General features: G+C 39.9%; 1 protein-coding gene across 1 annotated transcript; it reads right to left on the bottom strand.

Moving 5' to 3' along the window:
• Positions 1-5,361: 5,361 nt before the first annotated feature.
• On the bottom strand, positions 5,362-16,389 carry LOC121319033 (solute carrier family 13 member 1-like). Its single transcript, XM_041256260.1, has 15 exons — positions 16,312-16,389; positions 15,563-15,691; positions 15,300-15,436; positions 14,583-14,770; positions 14,459-14,498; positions 14,295-14,358; positions 12,700-12,857; positions 12,270-12,389; positions 10,125-10,223; positions 9,917-10,018; positions 8,490-8,593; positions 7,948-8,057; positions 6,436-6,597; positions 6,115-6,252; positions 5,362-6,031 (listed from the first exon to the last, which is right to left on the bottom strand). The coding sequence occupies exons 1-15, from the start codon at positions 16,387-16,389 to the stop codon at positions 5,888-5,890; spliced, it is 1,773 nt and encodes a 590-aa protein (XP_041112194.1). The 3' UTR covers positions 5,362-5,887.
• Positions 16,390-21,965: the final 5,576 nt, after the last annotated feature.

Raw genomic sequence — 21,965 nt, 5'->3', positions numbered from 1 at the left:
TATATATAATTTTGTCATTAAAATATTCGAAGTCTAGAATTCCCATGCGTCTCAGCACTACTGCATGTGTATCAGTATCCACAGCAGTCACGATTGCCACCCGTCTTATGAACAGCATTCATATGCAATAATTAGAAACACAGGAAACTAAAACAAAACAGAAACCATTGAACATTTAATATGTTTTGTTTATGATTTGGCGGTGGGTTATTCGTGGTAATTGCAGCTCTCCGTTGTTTGCATTTAAAGTTAATTGATGTTGTTTTTTGTTAGTTTTGTTGTTGTTTTTTTTTTCAGTTTTGTTTATGAAAAAAATGACATAGACATATTCTGTAAATTTCTGTCATGGTACATATTGCAGTGTAACGCATACACAGCTTTGTTTTGTGCTTTAGAGGCATTGGTACTATTCTTTTTATTTTTGCTCCTGCTGTTATTTATAAAATATACATTAAAATGTATTTATTTTAAAAGTCTGTTGGTGTTCATTTTAGCCACAGTTAAATATCCATCCTCCACAAACCCACACATCAAAACTGCTAATCCTTACTGGGACTTATTAGTAGTGCTTTCAACGCATGATGACCATAACCCATAACTGCTAGAGAACAAAATATGAGGGTGAAATATTTTCATATGCCTGAAAATGTGCATGTGCCTCTAATTGTGCCATTCGTCTACAACATGATCCATTGTGCATGTCAGGGGATGTTATCACAATATTGAGAATATATCTGTCAGTGAAATTTCATTACAAATCGAAGTGATTCAGTATGGGTTCAGAAATAGGACAGAAAGACAGACAAGTTCAGGAGCTGATGAAATTCGCTCCACTTTCAAACCCAACTAATACTGTATGGTAAGTGTAGGATATAGAAACTTATTTTCCCCAAGAAGTGGCAGTCTAATACCTTTTGTCTTGCCTTAATTTCAGATCCATATGTGTCAGATTTACTTTTCTCCATATTATCATTATGTTGTTGGCTGTTATTGAAAAGTCAGTTGTTTGAAGAAAATATCAAAGGACTTGAATGAAAAGGAATAGGAAGGCAAACAGACAAAACTATTTGTGGTGGTTCATGTTCTCTCTATATATGTATTTTGGCAGTATAGGCTTGGGGCTCAAATCATGAGCAATTTAATTAATATGATAAAACGTTAAAGCCCAGAGACCAATCCTCTGAATATTTAATTAATAAAGTTAAAAGCAGTTTGACAAATTGACAGCAGTAAGAAGTAATACAAGAGTACAGCAATGCAGCATGCACTTCAGGAGATTTCCTTGACTGTACTGGCTGTGTCATTATTATTATTATTATTGTTATGTATTTCTTAGCAGACGCCCTTATCCAGGACAAATTATAATTTTTACAAAGTATCACATTAGAAAGTATGATGTGTACGTACAAGATGATAAAAGTACTGATACAGTTGAGTGTCATATAGTCCAGTATAGTTGAGAGTTGTTAGATTTACAGATCCTGTCTGAACAGATGTGTTTGAGGAGGCGCCTGAAGGTGGTCAGGGACTGAGCAGTCCTGATATTTGTGGGTAGGTTGTTCCACCACTGAGGGCAAGGGTGGAGAAGGAGCGGGCTTTGGAAGCGGTTGGGGGAGCAGAGGAGGGTACAGCCAATCTGCCCCAGTGGCAGAGGTGGGGATGGGGTGGGGTGGGGTGGGGGGGACAGAAAGGTCGAGTCAACGATTGTCGAGTACAGAGTTTTTGAACTGGATGTGAGCAGCAATAAGGACAGTGGAGGGGCGAAGAAGCAGTGGAGTAGCTTGGGAGAAACGAGGAAGGGAAAAGACAAGGCAAGGGAGTTCCAGTAGTCAAGGTGGGACAGTACCAGTGCCTGAACTGGGAGCTGAGTGGAGTAGTTGATGAGGAAGGGGTGAATTCTATGTATGTTGTTGAGGAAAAAGTGACAGAAGTGTGCCAGAGTAGAGATGTGCTGAGAGTAGGAGAGCATTAATGGAAAAAAAGATGTATTATGATGATTCAGTAATGCTTTGCAAATTATTATCTGTAATAAATAATTATTTTTGTCCATAAAAAAAAAAATATATAAATAGGTTTTTTTTATTTTTTCAAATATGTATCAATACTATATATACAAACAAAAACACCATTAAAGTAACATTAAAGGTGCACAAGTACAACATAAATACAGAAGTATTCAGGACATTTCGCTCTGTGGCATTGTTATGTTGTTTTTCTAAATCCTAAAAGGTTAAAGATGTAATGTGTAACCTCCAGTTGTTGAAGCAGTAATATTTGCATGGCTACTAGGCTGGCAGGGTGAGGTTCACGAAAGAAGCTTGTGTCTTCAGAGCTAAAACTACCTTTGGGAAATGTAAACAGCTTGGATAGTAAACAGGGTCTGCTTTTTGATAAAGTGTTAAATGATGAAAAACCACTGTGAGACGTTGCAGTTTTTAAAAAATGTGTTTCATAAATTGCAAAAAAAGCTTTCCTTTAGAGATGTCTGTGTCATGCAGTGAAAATGTTACCACATGGTGGTGCTGTTCTTATGCTTTATGCGTTTTTACGTTCCAGGGGGAAATTATTCTGTTTAAATAAAGTAATTCACCTTGGACAGTTTTTATCTGGATAGTTTTTTATCAATCTTATTAACATGGATTCAGGTTTGCTCTGAGGCTGAGACAACTGGCATTCATCTTCTGTAATACAGATCGCATGTACGCACTCACTTTAAATATAACTGAAAGACATTAAAAGATAAATTGCAGTATAATCTCCATACTATTATATATATATATATATATATATATATATATATATATATATATATATATATATATATATATAGAGGTAAATTTATGGTTTACTGTACATAATTTAGACAGCTGTAATGAATCTGTAAATTCTGTCTTGTTATTACAGGACATTAGAACATTAAGTGATAAGTAATAATTCAGTACACTTTTTTAAATAACTAATTTCATTTGCATGTAGTACAGAATATAAATGTAATCGACTGTATACTGTTTTTACATATTTTTTTTTGCCATCATTACTGAACTTAATAAAAAAAAAAAAAAAAAAAAAACCTATAGTACTATTTCTGTAGCTCTTTAACATACCAAACTAACAATTACTGCACTGTGTGTATTAACAATTTGTAGAGAAAAATAAAAAGAGAGTTAGCATGTGCCTTTAATGCACGCACAAATGGCTGGGGTCTTACAAATGGCTACAATTGAAGAACAAAAAGAAGATTCTTATGACTGCATCAACATTGTATTGATACATTGTAGATAACAACAAGGCAGGGAAAACTATCAAGAACCAATAATATGTGGACAGTTAAAAAAAGTAAATTAAGCATAAAAGAAATTGATCAAAATGTTACTGGCTATGGCAATTCCAACTGGTACATTGTATTATTATTATTATTATTATTATTATTATTATAGTTTCTTCCCCCTGTACCCATATTGCTCTGTCCACATTTTTAAACACAGAAAGACTATGGCACACATCCTTTAGAAAGCTTATATTGGAATAAACAAATATTTTACTCAAAGAGCAAACTGAATTTAACGATGAATTTAAATGTACATTTATGATGTGATCTTATTCTATACCGCATGATTCAATACTGTAATAGCGTAGCCTTGTACAGCTGGCAACAACTGTATAACTGTCTACTCTTTTGTTGGTTTAACCAAGACCCCAAAACATCTGGGTCTTTCTAGTTATTCTTATAAATATAATGCATTTTGCATCATTGTATTATGCCTATGTATCCATGTTATATTGTCACGTTTGATCAGTTACGTCTTTCATAAAACAAAATTAAAAATAATTTATTTTCCTATGTCTACACATGGCAAAAAAGTGTTCTAAATTATCTGAAAGTCCTACCAGTCTAATGTAACAACTACACACTCATCAATTCAAGAATATAATAAAATATGATTGCAATTCTGATGCTCTAAAATTTAAATAAAAGACTGTTTAGCCTAAATTTAAAAAAAATAACGTTTGAATCCAGTCAAGGTTTTTTGTTTGTTTATTTCTTTTTTTTTTTAAAAACATTAAGCAAGTTTACAAAATAGCCAAAAAATAGCAAAAAATAATATGTTGTTTCATTTTTTTTAAATCTTTATTACAAATGTAATATATAAAAAAGACAGTGATATCAGACCAGAACATTTCACATGTATAATAACAAAAGTCAAAGGGATAGTTTGTTAAAGATTAAATATATTTTAAGTTAGAACACATGACACAATACTGAAAATAAAAAAAAAAAAGTTAAAAACCCAATTTTTTTAAAGGGAAATTCATTTTCTGTCCAGACCCTTTCCCATCATTACACAATTTATTTACATTTGTGTAAATTTCAATGGCTTTACAATAGTTTTTGACTGGCATAGCATTCATGTTGTCTGAGTTATCTGCTGAAAACTTCAATACAGTGAAACAATCATTTTCTGTATTGCTGCCACTATTTGATGTTTCCCCATTGCAAGACTATCTGGACCATATTTTCAAAGTGTTTACCCAGCATTTAATTAACTGCTATTTTTGGGTCACAATGGCTGATAATTTGACAAAACTAGAACGAAACAACTAAATAATGTAATCCAAGTTCCTTTGAGCACTCTCGGGGTGTTTGTTTTTCATTTTTTTAACATTCAGATGTATTTTATTCTTTAAAAAAAACAGGAGTTAATGAGAGACTGGAGGGCGAAACTAACCAGGAAGAGGTTTATTTGAAACGCGGAGGCCAAGTGGTGAAGGAGAAGGAGCGAGCGGGAAACAGAGATCACTTTTTTCAAGCAGTGTTCTTCTAATATTAATACACCAGCCACTCGATATATCGCAGTTGTCAGGGTCCAGTATAAATCCTCTACGCAACCTACTTTTTCTCATTTTTCGTATAGCAGCACACCGTTTTAATTCGTACAGCGGAGGGTAATCGCTTCTCATCAACTTCAGTCTCCAATTAATTACACAAGTCTTCCTCTTCTTTCTCAAATGCACAAACCCGCTGCATTGAAATATTCCATTCCCCGCAACAACACAGGAGGCTTGTTGCTAGGGAGCTGATGTCACTGCCTTATGACTTTTGCTAGTGCATTGCTGCCAAAAGTGAACACCTTGTTGGCTAAAATAAAAACAGCTTCAGCAAGTAGATATTTAATTTGCTTTGTGTTATTGTGCAATATGTGTGTATATAATAACAGTACGATGTTGAAGATGACACCCTGGGATCCATCAAAAAGCTGCTTGATGAGATTCAGGGATCAATAAGCTACTAACAACCAAACAAGCACGATGGGCCGAATGGCCTCCTCTCTTTTGTAAACTTTCTTATGTTCTTATGATATTAATGATTTGTTTTTAATTGTTTTGTTTATTGTTGTTTGTGATGTGCAGTACAAAATAAAACGATCAGTAATTCCAAGTTCCTATGTATAATGCCGCTAAGGCTTACGCAGTTAGACAGTAGAAATGGGGAGCCAGCTCCAGGACTGCGACATAACCGATTCTGCAGTATAGCGAGGGGTGATATAACAAAGGGTGGGTGTATATTTGGTTTTTTAATTAAAATACACAATACGTATTGTTATATGCTTTTCTTTATACTTCAAGTGCTAGTAGCATTAGTATGTGTACTTTGACACAGCTGATGTTTAATTTAATTAAACTTAAAATGTAGGTTAACTGCTGATAACACTATGTAACACAAGTTTTGTTCAAAAAAAAAAATGTTTTTGTTACACAGTGTAATGTAGCATACATTATTGTTTTTTAGGACAGCTCCGGTACTTTTTAATTTGCCACTACAGTCCTGCTGCTGGCTTCACAAATGTGAGTGTCATTGCCTTGCTCCCCATTACGTATCACTCAGCATTTATGGGCCAGTCATGTTGGCAGAGAAATCTGGTGGAGCCCAGGATGGATATGTCTCCAGATCAAAAAGAGGGACTCCCCATGCTCTTACACCCAGCATGACAGCAAGAACTCCAATGATGTTAACTCCCAGTCCAGCCTTTACCTGAAGTCGAAAAAAACCTCAATAATTATCTATCTTAGACTATTTTATATTAAAAGCAAATACATTGAACATATAGGACTTACCATATCTATTACTTGTAGGTGACCATAGGTAAAGACAATGGCATTAGGTGGATTTGCCCCTGGCAGCAAGAATGCAAATGATGTGCATAATGTAGTTGGTATCAAAATATAAAGAGGATTGATACTGATGGCTTCAGCCTGTCAGGGAAGCAAAGACATGAACAAATAAATGTACCTTCTTAAATAGCCCAAGTTGACTATTTGAAGCATACATTTCACATTTTCATTTGAGATAGCCGTGAAGAAATAAAATACACTATCCACAAAGAACATTTATACAGATGCTTTCTGGTATCTTATTACAACAAAATAAATACTTACCAAGGGAGATAGTATAGGCAGGAATATTGTGATAGTTGCTGGATTGCTTGCAACTTCAGTCACGCTGGTTACAATTAAGCTAGACACTACAATGGTTACCCAAATAGGAAAGGATCCTAAAGGAGTCAGCTTACTTCCAACCCACGCAGAAAGTCCAGAATCCTGCAAATGTAATATATCCTGAAGTGAAGTGATATATATCAAAAAGCTTTCAAGTCTGCATAGTTTATCAGTTTTGATTGTTTTCAGTTAATACATGACTACAAGGGGAAAGAACACATGTCACAAATAAAAATAGCTAAAAGTTAATTTACCAGCATGTTCAGAGCTTGTTATTAGAACACACATTTAATAATCTGTTAACCAAACTGAATCATACATTTTGGCAGCCTTTAAAGAGTAAGTAGCTGGGTTCATAAAAAAATCTAGCGTTATACGTCCCCACGTGTTGCTACAACTGTTTCAATAACGTACCTGTAATTTTTCTTTTCATTGTTAACATCCTGAAAACTTTTTACACTTATAACATTAAAGTCTGTTTCTCTTTTCAAAATGCCTGCTCTAGTGCACTGGGATTTGAGATCTGTCCTCCAAATCACTGCAAAAAACAAAACAAGAGCTCTGGCTTTTCTGTTCCGTACCACACTGTGATAGGGGAGACCTGTGCTGGCCATCAGGCGCAGGCATGAGGGGAAGTCGGGAGCCCTCTGGGATCCGCAAGTCAAAACAGATCACCGGTGTCCGGAAGGTAAAATGGACAAGCAAGCCCGGCTGAGGAAGACAGCCGACGCCTATTATTTTAATACGTACCCAAGTGGGATGTTGTCAGATTAGCGGGTGAATCCTGGGCAACCCCCTGAATGTGAGTGAGGGATCAGCAAAGTGTCTCTGAAACCCGAGCCATACCGGAGAGTTGAGGCCGCTGGACGCTGCAAGGAGCAGCACCTTTTATTTTGTAGTTTTGTTGCAGTGTTTTATTTTACTCTTTGCTTTATTTTCAGCACCTGTGAGTGCAAACCAGACTGTGTCTATTCCTATACAACTGTTTGTAACCTCTGAGCCCTACCCACTTAATGTTGTCAGTGTTCAGACTGCTGCATAAGAGTGACTGCTGCCGGAATAAATAAAACAATGCACTCCAGTGGTGTTTCAAATAAACTTTCTGACTCCTGTGTTCAGTGAATAACTCATGCCCTCTCACACACCTCATGGATCATCATTGCTGCGTTACCTGTTTGACAATGTGGGCAATAATCCTTACACTATCAGTTCACTAGAGCAGACATTTTGAAAAGAACTTTGAAACAGACTTTAAAGCCATAAGTGTAAAAAGTTGTCAGGATGTTAACAATGAAAAGGTCCATTATTTAAACAGTTATAGCAACACGTGGGGACATGTAACGTTATATTTTTGGAACCCTGCTACTTAAGCTCTATCAATATTTTGGTAATTAGGCTCCCTGAAAATTCAAGCAAAAGTTGAGAGTGTAACTAGCTGGGGCTGTGCATTACCTCAGTGCCCTGTGCCAGTGCAAACCCACCGCCCACAAGGAGAGCAATTTCCCAGGGCATGCAGGACTGGAATTCCTTCCACGTAATCAGCGTAGTGTAGGACAAATCATCTGCAAGACAAAACCATTGTAAAGAAGGCTGCATTTAAGTTGACAGAAGAGATTCTGATAAAGTACTCTATATGCTAGTTTCCACAGGCCATTCCTTATTAATCAAATAAATAACTAGCAGGTGATTCCTGTGATATATTATTTACATTTTCATTTGAAGGGTTTGCAGTGTTGAAATTAATTATGAAGTTATTTTGTTAGAAACATTTTGTCAAATGGCTTTAGCTTTGGAAGGAGCACTTTACATTGTAATCTTACAGTATACAGTAGCTTTAATTGACAATAACTGGTATACAAGAGAACTGCATTTTGTGGGCTAATTATACAAGTTAGTTGTTACCTGGAAATATTTGTAAGGGAGAAATACTGTTAGTATGCTGATTACATGCAAGTTGATTGACGGTCTCCTCTTAATGATAAAAAAATACCTACTCTTTTTGCCAAATGAAGAGTTGGTTGGCATGTTTGCAGGAATGATGAAAAATAGAAGGCCAAGAATTAAAGCTGCAGTAGCATCTGTTGCATAACCCTTGTATCTGTGAAAGAAATCCATTTAATTAGCAGTGTGGCGTTAGTTAAGAGTAATAGCAGTTCATTTGCAACAGCATACTATTCTTAGTCTGGAAAAAAAAAATAAAGATGTAGGTAGGGTATTGCTTATTTAAACAGGCTCATTTGTATTAACTGTCAACAACTGGCTTACTAAAATGTTATGAAGTCTTTAATAATTTATAAATAGTTTACTACTGTATATATTAACTAACTATAAATAATTAAATATACTTGATAACATGTTATTAAGCTAGTTATTAAGAATTGGTTAGATATGTGTGTTGAATTTTCTAACCTTTAATCTTTTATTGAAACAGACCTAAGATCATTTTACCTAAACCAAACTTGCTTTAGCCTGATAGATATTAATACCTGATAACAGACTAGTTCATAGAATAGGGGATGGAAAAACCCCTATTCTGCTGCTAAATTCACGATCACTTAGTCTCTTTATTGTACTACTCTCTTTACATAGGCCTGGCTCTTGCCTCATGAAACGCTACAAGTCACACAAATGCACTTGAATTCATCACATTCTAATAATGTATATTTGGCTTATAATTATATGACTAGTACAGTGGCCCTGATGTGCTTAAAACATTCAAATTACAAAAAAAGCACATACAGATTATAAAAAAGAAACATATACCAAGTTATACTGGACCTAAAGTACAAAACCCATACAAATGTATAAAGGAGCCTCAGCTGCCGTCAGACAAGCGCTTAGTTTTCAATGTCTTAGATTAACAACGGCAGTGCTGTACTGAGAATGAGACACTGCTCCTCTTAACATGAAACTATATAATATTATCTTTTGGGTTGGAAAAACTTTCTGTCTCTGTTATTGGTTCCTAAAATGAAACTTTAAACTTATAACCCGATGTAGCTTCACAAATTAATACGCAATTTGATTTAATTTGTATGTGGGGGGTTTTCTGGTTTGTATGTGTTTTGCACTTCAGGACCAACATGTTACATGTGTCGACTTTCATGAATGGCATTCTACATGCTTCACTTTACCTTAGCAGTACACGCAAAAATATATGCAAAGGGGTCTTGTTCTTAGAAACAACTTGATACTATGTAGCCTTCTAAAGTCACTATTTTGTCTACTTTAATTTGTATGTGAAGACTTGACAGACCGACTTATATTATAGTGTATATCAAGTTTGAATCCTGACCTGTGCACAATTCAATCACAACCTTTAGTTTATTGTACAAATGTATGTGATCTCTTGCCTCTTGTTATAATTGAGGATTAAAATCTCATAACCAAAATACTTTTGAAAAATACTGTTTTTACTTACTGAGGAAAGAGTGATGACCATCCAGGAACAAATCCTGGCTCTCTTGTAAACCAAAGCAGCACCATTAAGATAAATACAACAAGTGTAACAATTTCCTGATTGCTGGAAAACAAAAACATACATTTATTGTTTTGTTTTCTTTATGACATGCTTCCTTGTTTTATTATTTTGATTTCTAGTTCTTGTCAGGAAGTGTGGGAACTATTACCTTACTGGACCAAGTTTTTTATATTCATTGTTTATGATTTTTGATGAGGCTTTCTCTTTTTCTGATTTGTCCTTAGCACATCTGAACATTCCGGAAAAGCTGTAGGTTAAAACATTAAATAACAATCAGTATATAGAAAGTTTTAAACTAAGTGATTATTTTTCCCTTTACACATAAAACAAGACATTGTAATACAGGAGCATCATATAAGGCGAATGTTTAAACCACAATGTCTCCTGTCCACCTTGCGTTTCTAGCGTAAAAGTGATATAATTGCACACATCTTACTCAGTGTTTTAATACAATGAAAATAATGTTTGTATTTGATAGCTTTTAATTATTAGACAAATCTGCTAGCAATGAAAGTTGTAAAAACGGTTGTACCAGTATAGCAAAAATATTTACATGATTTGACATAAAATTTACATTCTGTGAAAACATAATTGCCAGTATCTGCTGACTCAATACTAGCGATCTAGTGAAAAAATTGGAACTGGCATTCGACGCTCCCTCCACGATATTGTGTTTCATCTTAGAAGCAGTCAAGAATAGCCGTTTCACACTAGCACACCCAAGCCGAGCCAAGCCCTCAGAGTACAGCTAGTTTCACACCGGTCATTTTGCCGAGCCAAGCCGATCCGGAACAGTGAAACTCTGGCCTCACAAGATATCTGGTACTGGCTCGGGGTTGAGCAAGGCTGGCGGCGCGGTTAACTCGCACTGTCTGAAACGATAAAGTCTACCAAAAGATTTGACAGGAATTGAGAAATACGGACTAAACCGCAACGTGAAACAGTGTTGTGAAAATAAATAAATAAATAAAACAGGATTACAAAAAAAAAAAAAAAAAAAAAAAAAAAAAAAAAGATTAAAACAATTAAATCGGGTTAGACCGCAAAAAAGGGAAATATTATGATTTAATGCCTTCTGGAATCGATGTGCAGGCCCACATATAATGAAGCTGGGTTTACATATTACAACACGCTTAACGCTTTGCCGTTTTTTTTTTATTTTATTTTTTTTAAGTATTTCTCCTTTAAATTGTTTAACGCTGACGCTTCAGCAAAGTATCTGAAAATCCCATTCAATAGGGTCATTTTTTTTAAGAATACCATAACACTGCATGTATAAAAACAAGTTGTAAAGAAATATCTTTAAATACTTTACGTTTAGAGTTGGTTTTTAATAGGCCTACTTTAAATCTATTTTTCTTAAGTGTTTACTGACATTTTTCAAATACTATCTATAACGTTTTAAAGTTATTAGCAGTCGTAGTAGTTAATTTAACTTTAATAATATTAAATTAAATAATTCGGTTTGTATTTGCATTCAGCAACATGTGAAAAACAAATACAAACGATAAGTTGTTGTTGTTTTGTTTTTTTTGTTTTGTTTTTCACAACACCGTTTCACGCTGCGGTTTAGTCCCATATTTCTCAATTCCTCTGTAATCTTTTGGTAGTCTTTATCGTGCGACCCCAGGATCCATTAACAAAACAAACCAACACCACTCATTTGTGCGCCTGTGGCTACTAAATTTGACGTGACATTCCACAGCGCAGCTTCTGCTTTGAACAGTACAGTAGTGCGAACACACCCGAGCCCTGCTGTGTGCCAGGTTAGCCAGATTTCTGAAGTGTTTATAGCCCAAAGTCACTTCAAAATAGCCCAATTATTTGATTTAACTGAAAACAAGCTTATTATTAACACGCAGGCCTATGCATCAAACAAACAAACAAACAAACAAAAAACGTTTGTAGGAAAAGATACCTAGTATAAATTTGATAAAAACTACAAGCCCCAGTACAGCTCATCCAGACATCACTGTCAACAAATGCGTACGGAAGCTCTGAAAGGACAAATCGAGATTCATACCAGACCAGCACCCTAATTGCAGCATGATCCCTTTGTTGAAATACTAATATTGGTACTGTATACCAAACAATATTGCAAACGTAAAAACAGTCTTTTGAAGTCATACCACTAATGTAATTACATTGTCAACTCGCGACTCCTTAATATTTCCCGCGGCTGTGGTTTTGAAGTAGCTTAATTCCCCGGGAAAACCACGGACCTGGCAACACTGGGGTGTGCTAGTATGAAATAATTGTTTGCATACCTCAATAAGCAGAAGGAAATACTTACTCGAAGCCAAGATAAAGCCAGTGCAGCCAGACCCAGGACAGAATCAGAATGATAATAGTTATCGGGAAGGTGAGAACAAACCAGGTTCCAAAGTTAATGCACTGACAGTCTGGGTAACGGCTAGGAGAGAAAGAAAACTGATCAAGGCAAAGTATTCAATTGTATGGGTATTGCCTGACAGTAAAACTGGCTTTATTTTAATTACAATTTTTAAAAAAAAGCTGATTGAAGGGAAATAACAAAATGATCAACTTTACTGGCATCTAAAGCCTTCTGACACACTAAAGGGGCAGCTTATAGCAGAAAATAAATGTACCAGTACTATTGAATTAGTCAACTCAGGTTGCACCTGATACAGTAAATGCAACTTAATCAAATTATAGTTTTATAGTAATATCAATGGAAGGAGGAAGATATTTTAAACACATACTTATTGAAGTGTTCAGCAAAAATAAGGTTGGTGGATGTTCCTGTTATGGTGCTCAATCCTCCAATGGTGCAGGAATATGCAATGCACAGCGACATTCCTTTGCACATCATATGATCTTTCTTGCTTATGTATTTTCCTTCTATCTCTGGTTTAGGCACCTAAAAATATATAATTGTGGAGATAAATGATTTCCTTTACTTGTTAGTAATGTCGCGAGGTTGAAACAGCATTATATTTATATAAGCCATAGATACCATGCAGGAAGGAGTGCAACATATAATGGGCCCCATATTTAAAAAAACAAAAAAACAAAACACGCTTTTGTTTTGTTTATAATTAAGAGGCAACCTTAGGCATAGTTTAATTCAAAACTAGTTATATTTACTTACATTATAATCATAAACTATTAAAAGAAAAAATATCAATACAAAATTTGCAAAACACTTGTAGCACTTATTCTGGGGCACAGCTGGCTGTCCAATACAAATCCACGACTTAGTGAATAAAATAATGTGTCCTACATAGGCTAACTGATTAAAATATGTGTCTTTTTTATTTTTATTTTTTTGTTAATCATTAGAAATGTTCAACACAGCGTTTTAATATTGTATCAATATGATGAGTATCCCTTTAAATGGTTCCCCAGGAATTAATTGTGGTTCTCCTCTGTCCACCATGACAAAAACAAAAACAAAAAAAATGTTTGAATATGGGACACTTAACTCTGGGAATGCCCATGAAATTGAATGATTTGGTAAGAAAAAAGAAACGTTCATATTATTATTATATGGTTAATTGGGCTTGGTTAAATATAGCAATTGGAAAACTGTGCTTAATTCAGTTACTTTAGAAAGGAACATGGCCCCTTTAGGCACATAAGTATTTTTTTAAAAATAGGTCCCAATGCTTCTGATGCTAATATTAGATATTAAACATTAGCACACTCCTTTAAATTTCAGTACTACATTTTAAGATGTGGTATGGAATATATACTAGGAAGATACAGCAATGGGTTGCTGAGAGTCCTGGTTTAAACCAAGAAACATAACCACACAATTGTGGAATAGCAGTAAAATAACCTTGTAGAATTGCTATTGAAAACTGATGGTTTTATGATATCTAAAATACCTACAGTAATAGTCAAATCTATTAAAAAAAAAAAAAAAAAAAAAACCTCTCCGAAAAATGTATTTTGGACATTGTAATTTAGTTGTGCATAGTTAGTAACAAAATGTGTGGTATCTGTATTATCACTGGAGGGCTCAAATCATAGTTTGTAATAAACTGAGTCACATGGATCCAAAGGATGTCAACTGATCTTACATCTAATAAACTACAGGTATAGTTATTCAATATTTCCCTACACAGTTCTTAATGCTCATATTATCAATATTTGAATGATTGCACAGCTATTCCACCCAAGTATGATGTCACTCTTAATGACTTTGGCTTTTGCTCCCTTTCTTAGTAGAAGAAAGCTTTTGGGGGGGGGGGGGTCAGTTCTTTTTTTATTATCATTATTATCTTATTACGGTTCTGAAAGTCTTCTAAACAATCTTTTAGGCTTAACATTCAATCATTTTAGAGACACTTACCGATCCTTGTGGAGACACATCCTCCAGCTCTATTTTGCACGCAGTATTATGTTCAACTCCATTGCTAAATATTAAGACAAATAAAATATATCAATGCTGATATAAAGTAAGTATTTTTGCCTGTAAACTAACAATATGAATAAAATATAATAAAGCTACACCACCTTATTGCTTCTGTGTTATTTTCATGTTTTACGTCGTCCTCTGTGAAAATATGATTTTAAATTATTTCACTTTCTTTAATACATATGTAAAATGTTTACAATATATTATAACAAAGATATATACCATCAAGTTGTAGTCCTAAATTTGATGTTCCTTCCATATTATTCATCTGAATAGCATTAACCTCAGCTTCAGCATTTAGAATCTGCTGAATAACAGCCTCAACTATTGGCATCACCATGGCAGCAGTGGAGGTGTTACTAAGCCACATAGACAGGAAGGCAGAACTGACCATGAACCCCAGCATAAGCCTGAAAAACAAATAAGAATGGTTAGCATTTTAGCGAATTACACGGGAATGCAATGATTTGTACAGCTTTGACTTAGTTCACTGACCAACTTTTATTGGCAGTCTAGAGAGCTCTACAACATGAAAGTCTACCTCTTGAAAGGTGCTTATAAGAGGACTAGCAGCTTGCTCTGACTATCTAGGATCACAAGTCTATACTGTACATTGTGGGGACTAACCAACCTTTTCTCGGTGCCATCAAACTACCACGGTAAAGAATTTCTCAAAAGGCCCAAAGCACATCAAAATTAAATGGCCAATTGACTAACCAATAAGCTCTCAGCAGCGCTTTCCACACATTCCTTAATTAATTTACTAGGATTGCTGAAAAAAAAAAGATTAACAATGCCTTGAAATAGAATAACTCATTTATGTATTTTTGCTATCTTTAGACATGAAAAATCTTTATGCTCATTTTTAGTAGTACGGGTAACATTTTCTTGCAGGTGCACAGTCTAGGTTTGCTATAATTTGGATAAACTTGTTCTTACCATCCTGGGTTGACTCCTACCAGCATAACCATCCTCAGAGCGATGCGTTTGTGCAGATTCCACTTTTCAATCGATGTGGCCAAACAAACAACCCCAATTAGCAAGAGATGAAAGTCTTTGAAATATGATGAGGCCACCTGCAATCATCATGCAAAACAGTTTGAATCAGACTATAGACATGTCAAAAATATAAATTAAAAAAAAAAAAATAAAAAAAAAAAATACAAATAAAATACATGGTAGGTGTTTAAATTTTTTTTTACCGTTTTGGATTTCATAATGCCAAACAAAGGAAACATCAGGGCTGGGATGAGAGCAGTCACTGCAAGTGGCATTGCTTCTGTTAGCCAGTAAATAGCAACTACAAACAGTGTGTAAGCACATTTTGCTTCCTAAGAAAATACAGAGAACAGAAGTACATGTCAACAGGAGCTGAATATCACATATCCACGAGTTCTTAAGCTGCTCTTCAGTAGACTTTTTTAACATGAGCTAGATGAGCCAAAGTGTTTTCATTGAAGTAACAGGCAGGGCCATCTAGTGACTGGCCACTTGTGAGGTTTCCTTTTGTTTTTCTTGTACACATAATATTATTATTAAAGTAATTTTGGTAAGTCTAGCCTATGTTACATATTTCTACTGCAGGCAGCTAGAACTAAAGCACCTTCACACAGACATTGCACTCTACACATTCAGTGCCTTGGGGCTCGATGCTTCGGTGCCCTCGGTGCTTAATCGCTCCCTGCATCAATGCCCTCACTGCCCTTGGTGCATAGGTGTCTTGGAGCCTCAGTGCACTGGTGCTTCGATACCCTTGGTGCTCCAGAGCAGTGACACATTGGTGCTTTGGTGCATATACATAAGAACATAAGAAAGTTTACACCCTCTGCATTGATACCCTCAGTGCTTCAATGCTATAGAGCCTTGGTGCATCGATGCTTCGACACCCTCAGTGCTCCAGAGCCTCAACGCCTCGGCACTTTCAGTGCACAGGCACCCTCTGCATTGATACCCTTGGTGCATTTGGTGCTTCAGAGCCTCTGTGCATCAGTGCTTCAGCACCGTCGGTGCTCCAGAGCAGCAATACCATTTTCAGGCATGGTGTTTCAGTGCCTCGGTGCTTAGCCCCTTGGCCTCTTCCCGGACCTCGATGCATCGGGGCTCAGACACTCCTACTGCAGACGCTCCGGACAGCACCATGTCCAAGTTCCATCTTTGCACTTCCTGTGGAGCAGCAGGACACAAATGTCCAGGAAGTGACTCGGGAGACAGGGTCCAGCCTCAGACACTCTACATAGGAGCTCCTCCCGTTTGTGAGTGATCCTCTCCAGGTGTTGGCTCTAAGGCAAGAAGTAGAAACGCTACTTCAAAAACAAGCCATCAGTCTTGTAGAATGCACCTCTCAACAAGAGGGGTTCTACTTGAGATACTTTCTAGTGCCAAAAAATGACGGGGGCCTTTGCCCAGCCTAGATCTGTGACACCTCAACAGGTTATTGAGGGAGAGCTGGTACCAGATGGTCACACATCGCCACATCCTCCAGTCAGTCTGGCCAGGCGACCTGTTTACCACTGTGAACTTAAAGGAGGTGTATTTAAACATCCCTATTCGTCCAGCGCACAGGAAATACCTCCGCCTTGCCTTTCAGGGAAGCGTGTTTGAGTTTTCCGTGCTGCCATTCAGCCTCTCCTTAGCCCCCCACACATTTTCAAAGTTTGTGAATCCCATCCTTGTGACTGCAAGGGATCTGGATGTTGAACTACCTGAATGACTGGTTGATTTGCTCCCAGTCGCTGGAGAGAGCAGTGATCCATCTGGCGATCGTGACAGATCATTTGGCGAGACTGGGTCTCACCTTGAACGATGCCAAAAGTCAATTAACACCGGGGCAAAATACGGTTTGCTTGGGTCTCCAGCTGGATTCCCTTACAATGCAAGCCTACTTGTCGGATGACAGAATGGCTGCCATTCAAAACTGTCTAGCCCTGTTTCAACAGGGATCCACAGTACAATTGGTGTTGTGCCAGAAACTGTTCGGTCAGATGGCCACAGCTTCACCAGCCATCCCACTAGGGTTACTCCACATGCGCCCGGCCCAAATGTGGCTCAATGTCTTCCGGCTACATCCGAAAGGCGACAGACGCTGTCGGCTGATCGTGTTTGCGTATGCTGGGAAGCCCTACGCTGGACGAGCAAACCCCTCACCTGCGAGAAGGCTTAAGGATGGGAGTAATCCACAACCATCAGGTGGTAACGACAGACGCATCCAGCTTGGGTTGGGGTGCAGTCTGGCCAGGCACGTACGGACAACATGTCTGTGGTAGCGTATGTCAACCACCAGGGAGGACTTTGGTCTCCGGGGTTGCACCGCAGAGCGTTTCAGCCGTTGACCTGGGCAAAGAGGCATTTGCTATCCCTCCAGGCTGTTCATCTCCCGGGAGTGGTGAATTGAGCGGCGGATATTCTCTCCAGGGAAGGTCCTCACCACTAGGTGTCGACGCCGTAGCGCACGAGTGACACAGAGAGCTTTTATACGCATTCCGGCCAATATCATTGCTCCCGGCTTTCCTTGAGAAAGTTTGGAGAGACGAGGCAACAGTTCTGGTGGCCCCCAGATGGCCCAGGCACTGTATGCCTATAAGTGGAGATATTTAAAAAATTGGTGTATGACCAGAGGTCATGACCCCATTTATTGCCCTATAGCAACTATCCTACAGTTTCTGCAAGATCTGCTGGAGGCAGGCAGGTCCCCCTCTACACTGAAAGTGTACCTGGCAGCAGTACCTGCATGCCATATCCCCATTGACTCAGTTTCCCTGGGTGTTCATATTCTGGTGACCTGTTTTCTAAAGTGCGCTCGGTGGCTACATCCTACTAGAAAGGACGCCCTCCCCGAATGGTCTGGATGTGGTATTGGAGGCTCTCACTAAGACCCTGTTTCAGCATATACATTAAATAAAGTTGAAATATCTCTCTATGAAGACAGCCTTTCCGTTAGCCATCACCTCCACTATGCGAGTTAGTGAGCTCCAGGCTCTGTCAATGCACAGTGCCTGTATGTATATTTGGGATGATGGAAACAGGGTATCGTTGCTCACGAACCAGCTTTCCTGTCTAAGGTGGCTACGGCTTTCCATCTGAACCCTTGAAAAGGGCCCAAGATGTAGCCAACCCTCTAGTGGAGTGTGCGGCTACCCTACCTGGAGGGGGCAAGCCAGCACCATCATCCGCAGTCGAGACTGTGTCTACAATCCTGTGTGACAGACGCTGCTTAGAGAGGAGCTGTCCTAAGGTCCGTGTCCCGTGACAGACAGAGAGCTGGTCAGACTGACGCAGAGCTCTTGTTCTATGCACGTAGCATCTCAATGCCCGCAATGGGCACAGGAAATTTAATCTCTCATCCTCCTTTAGAAGCAAACGGAGGGGGATGAAAAGACTCCAGTTCCACAGATTGGTTGATTTGGAACACTGTAATCACCTTGGGGAGGAAGGCGGGGTTGGTGAGCAGTGACACCCTACTGCCAACTTACCAAATACGCATGCAGGAGCTGTGTACACACAGCGCCTGCAGCTCACTGATCCGCTTAGCGGAGGTAATGGTCAAGAGGATTGCGGTCTTCATAGACAGATACTTCAGCTCTATGTAGTGTAAAGGCTCAAATGCAGCCTTCGTGAGAGCCTCTAGTACAATATTAAGGCTCCATTCTGGGAGAACAGTCCTCCTAGGAGGGCATAATCGCCGTGCGTCTTTAAGGAAATGGGTAACCAAAAAATGCACACCCGGAGACATAGAATCTATGGGGGCATGGCAAGCAGAGATAGCCGCTAAATACGCCTTCAAGGTGGGAGGTGATCTTCCAGCATCGAGCACTTCTTTCAGAAACTGCAAAATGACTGGCATAGGGTAAGTAATGGGGCCATGGTTCCCAGCCAGACACCAAGTTTGAAAATACTTCCACTTACAGGTATACAATGACCTAGTGGTGTCTGCCATGGTGCTCTGCATCATTTCCACAACCGCGTTTGATAGCCCTAGGGCTAGCCAACAGTCCCTTTTAGGGTGCCAAAGAGAGCCTATTGCCTGACTGAGGAGATCCAAACGAAGTGGAATCTCCCAGGACTGGCCGTGCAACAGCTGGCACAGGGTCGAAAACCATATTCTCCTGGGCCACTTGGGAGCCACTAGGAGAACTGACGTCTTCTCCAACCGGACTTTTTCGAGAAAAGCCGGGAGTACCGGTATGGGCGGGAAAGCATATAAAATCGCTTTGGGCCATTCGTGCGCTACGGCGTCTACGCCGAGTGGACCACCTAAGCGTTGGAGGGAGTACCACAGGGGGCTCTGCCGAAGCAAAAAGATCGACCTGCGCCTTCCCAAACCATTCCCAAATGCGCTCCACCACCTGAGGGTGGAGTTGCCGACGGAAGCGAGCTTCTCCTGGAGAGGAGTTCCGCTGCCCAATTCACTGTGCAGGGAATGTGCATCACCTGTAGGGACAGCAGATTCCTTTGAGCCCATATCAGTAGCTTAAAAGCTGTGCGATGCAACCCCGGGAACCATAGGCTACCCTGGTGATTGACATATGCCACCAATGTTCTGATGTCCGTCCAGATCAGCACATGTGCCGCTCAGCACTGGGAGAAAGTGGTGGAGAGCAAGGGACACCGCTTGCAACTCCAGCATGTTTAGGGATGTCCAGCAGTCCAACCTGGATCCATGTACTCCTCTGCCTTCCCAGACCGCTCCCCAACCCAGGTTGGACTTGTCTGTCGTCACCACTTGGCAGTTCAGTACTACTCCCATTTGCACTCCTTTGCGCAGCTGAGAGGAAACCCTCCACCAGTGTTGGGCTGCTGAGCACGTGTAAGTCACAGTCAGCCGATGGTGTCTGTCGCTTTTGGCATTGAGGTGAAACACATTGAGCCACATAGTGGGCACATGCAAAGCAAACCCAGCTGAATGGCTGAGATTGCTGCGGCCATCAGACCCAGTAATTTCTGGCACAATCTGAGGGTGACCTGCGATCCCTGTTGAAACAGGGAGAGGCAACCCTGGATAGCTGCAACTCTGTTGTCCGACAGGTATGCGCGCATCGTGGTGGAGTCCAGCCAGAGCCCCTGGTACGTGGTGGAATGCACTGGTGTAAGCCGACTCTTTGCATCATTTATGGTGAGGACCAGCCTGACCAGATGCTCCGTCACAATTACCCTGAGGGCCAATATTCCCTCTCGCGACTGGGAACAAATCGACCAGTTGTCGAGTTTATTACTCTGATACCCTGCAGCCGCAGAAGAGACGGGATAGTATCCACACCCTTTGAAATCGTACGCAGAGCCAGTGAGAGGTCGAATGGCAGCACAACAGAAAGGAAAAGCACAGGTACTTTCTGTGCTCTGGGCGAATGGGAACATGAAAGTATGCATCCCGTCCACCATGGCGAACCAGATAGGAGGATGTGTCAGCATTCGGAACCTCCTTTCTTTAAAGAACCCGTTTAGGAGCCTCAAGTCTAAGATGGGGCGAAAGCTGACATCTTTTTTGGGTACCTGAAAGTATCTCTAGTAGTATCCCTCTCCGTGGGAGAATGGGTCTACAAGACGAATGGCTCCTTTGAACAAAAAGGCAGCCAAATCGTATCGAGGCTTATAGAGGGTCTGTCACTAAAGTATTTGTGACACCTCGAAAGGCTACTGTAGCCCATAGCCGTTTGCACGGTGGCGAGCACCCAGGAGTCTGAGGTGCAAGCACGCCAGTACTGCAGCTGTTGTGCCGAGAATGGAATCTGAGGATGTCAGCCTTCAGGGGCCCTGGCAGGGCTGCTGAGGCTGGGGCTGGGCAGTTTGGAGTGAGTGTTTAGGGCGCTGGCCCTGAAAACGCCTCCTCTGACATGGTTTTGTGGACAGACCACAACCTGTGTTTCCTCTGCCTGTCAGTTGGGCTCAGTTACCTGCTGACGTGCCCTGAAGGCGATGCCTTAGGTCACCCAGCGGAGCTGTGGGGACTGGGTCCGTTCTAGTGACAGTTCGAGTCTGGGGAGCTTGCCAGCGGCTCGACCCACCCCATGCAGACGCACGAGAAGGGAGCAGCACAGCCATCTGACGGGACGCTTTGCATTCCCGGTGAGACCTTTGTAGTATCTCCCAAAAGTGTGTCGTGGAGATATGGGCGCGTCAAGTAGCGTGACCCTATCAGCATCAGGGACCCTGGCTTGTGTCAACCACAGCTGTCCACGAGCCACAACCAAGCTGGCTAGGCTCCGGCCAAGGGCTCGCCTTTGGAGACTGGAGACCTGCAGCAGTGTACTGAACAGGAGATGTAACTCAGGGGCCACTGGCTCAGAGAGCTGGGCCTCACGCAGTACACCGTCCAAATACGCAGTAAGCACACTCACTGTATTGGTAAATCGAGTTGCCTGCGCTTCTGCTGCGTAAGCTCACTTCAAATGCGTCTCCGTTACCCTACATTGAGGGTTCAGGCACGCTGGGTCTCTAGCCAGACCACCCACCGACGGGGCCTTAACCAGGGCCACGATGGTGAAGTCTACCGCGATGGTGAAACCTCACCAGGCCGAGCTTATTCGCACCTTCCAAGGAGGTGAGCGGTGCGGCCTATTTAAGTAAACCCGAAGCCAGGTGACCCCGGAGGAGCGTACTTCCTCCATAAAA

This window comes from Polyodon spathula, chromosome 7 (assembly GCF_017654505.1).
Source record: "Polyodon spathula isolate WHYD16114869_AA chromosome 7, ASM1765450v1, whole genome shotgun sequence".
Classification (NCBI taxonomy): Eukaryota; Metazoa; Chordata; class Actinopteri; order Acipenseriformes; family Polyodontidae; genus Polyodon; species Polyodon spathula.
This window is presented reverse-complemented; position numbering and strand designations above follow the sequence as displayed.

Bases quoted from the DNA above. Each gene is read 5' to 3' on its own strand.
- LOC121319033 (XM_041256260.1), bottom strand. From the start codon at position 16,389: ATGGTATTGCTGCTCTGGAGCACCGACGGTGCTGAAGCACTGATGCAC. The intron at 10,224-12,269 runs GTAAGTATTTCC...TTTAACCTACAG, and splicing joins TGGCTTTATCTTGGCTTCGA to CTTTTCCGGAATGTTCAGAT. The intron at 8,594-9,916 runs GTAAGTAAAAAC...TTTCTTTCACAG, and splicing joins TGGTCATCACTCTTTCCTCA to ATACAAGGGTTATGCAACAG.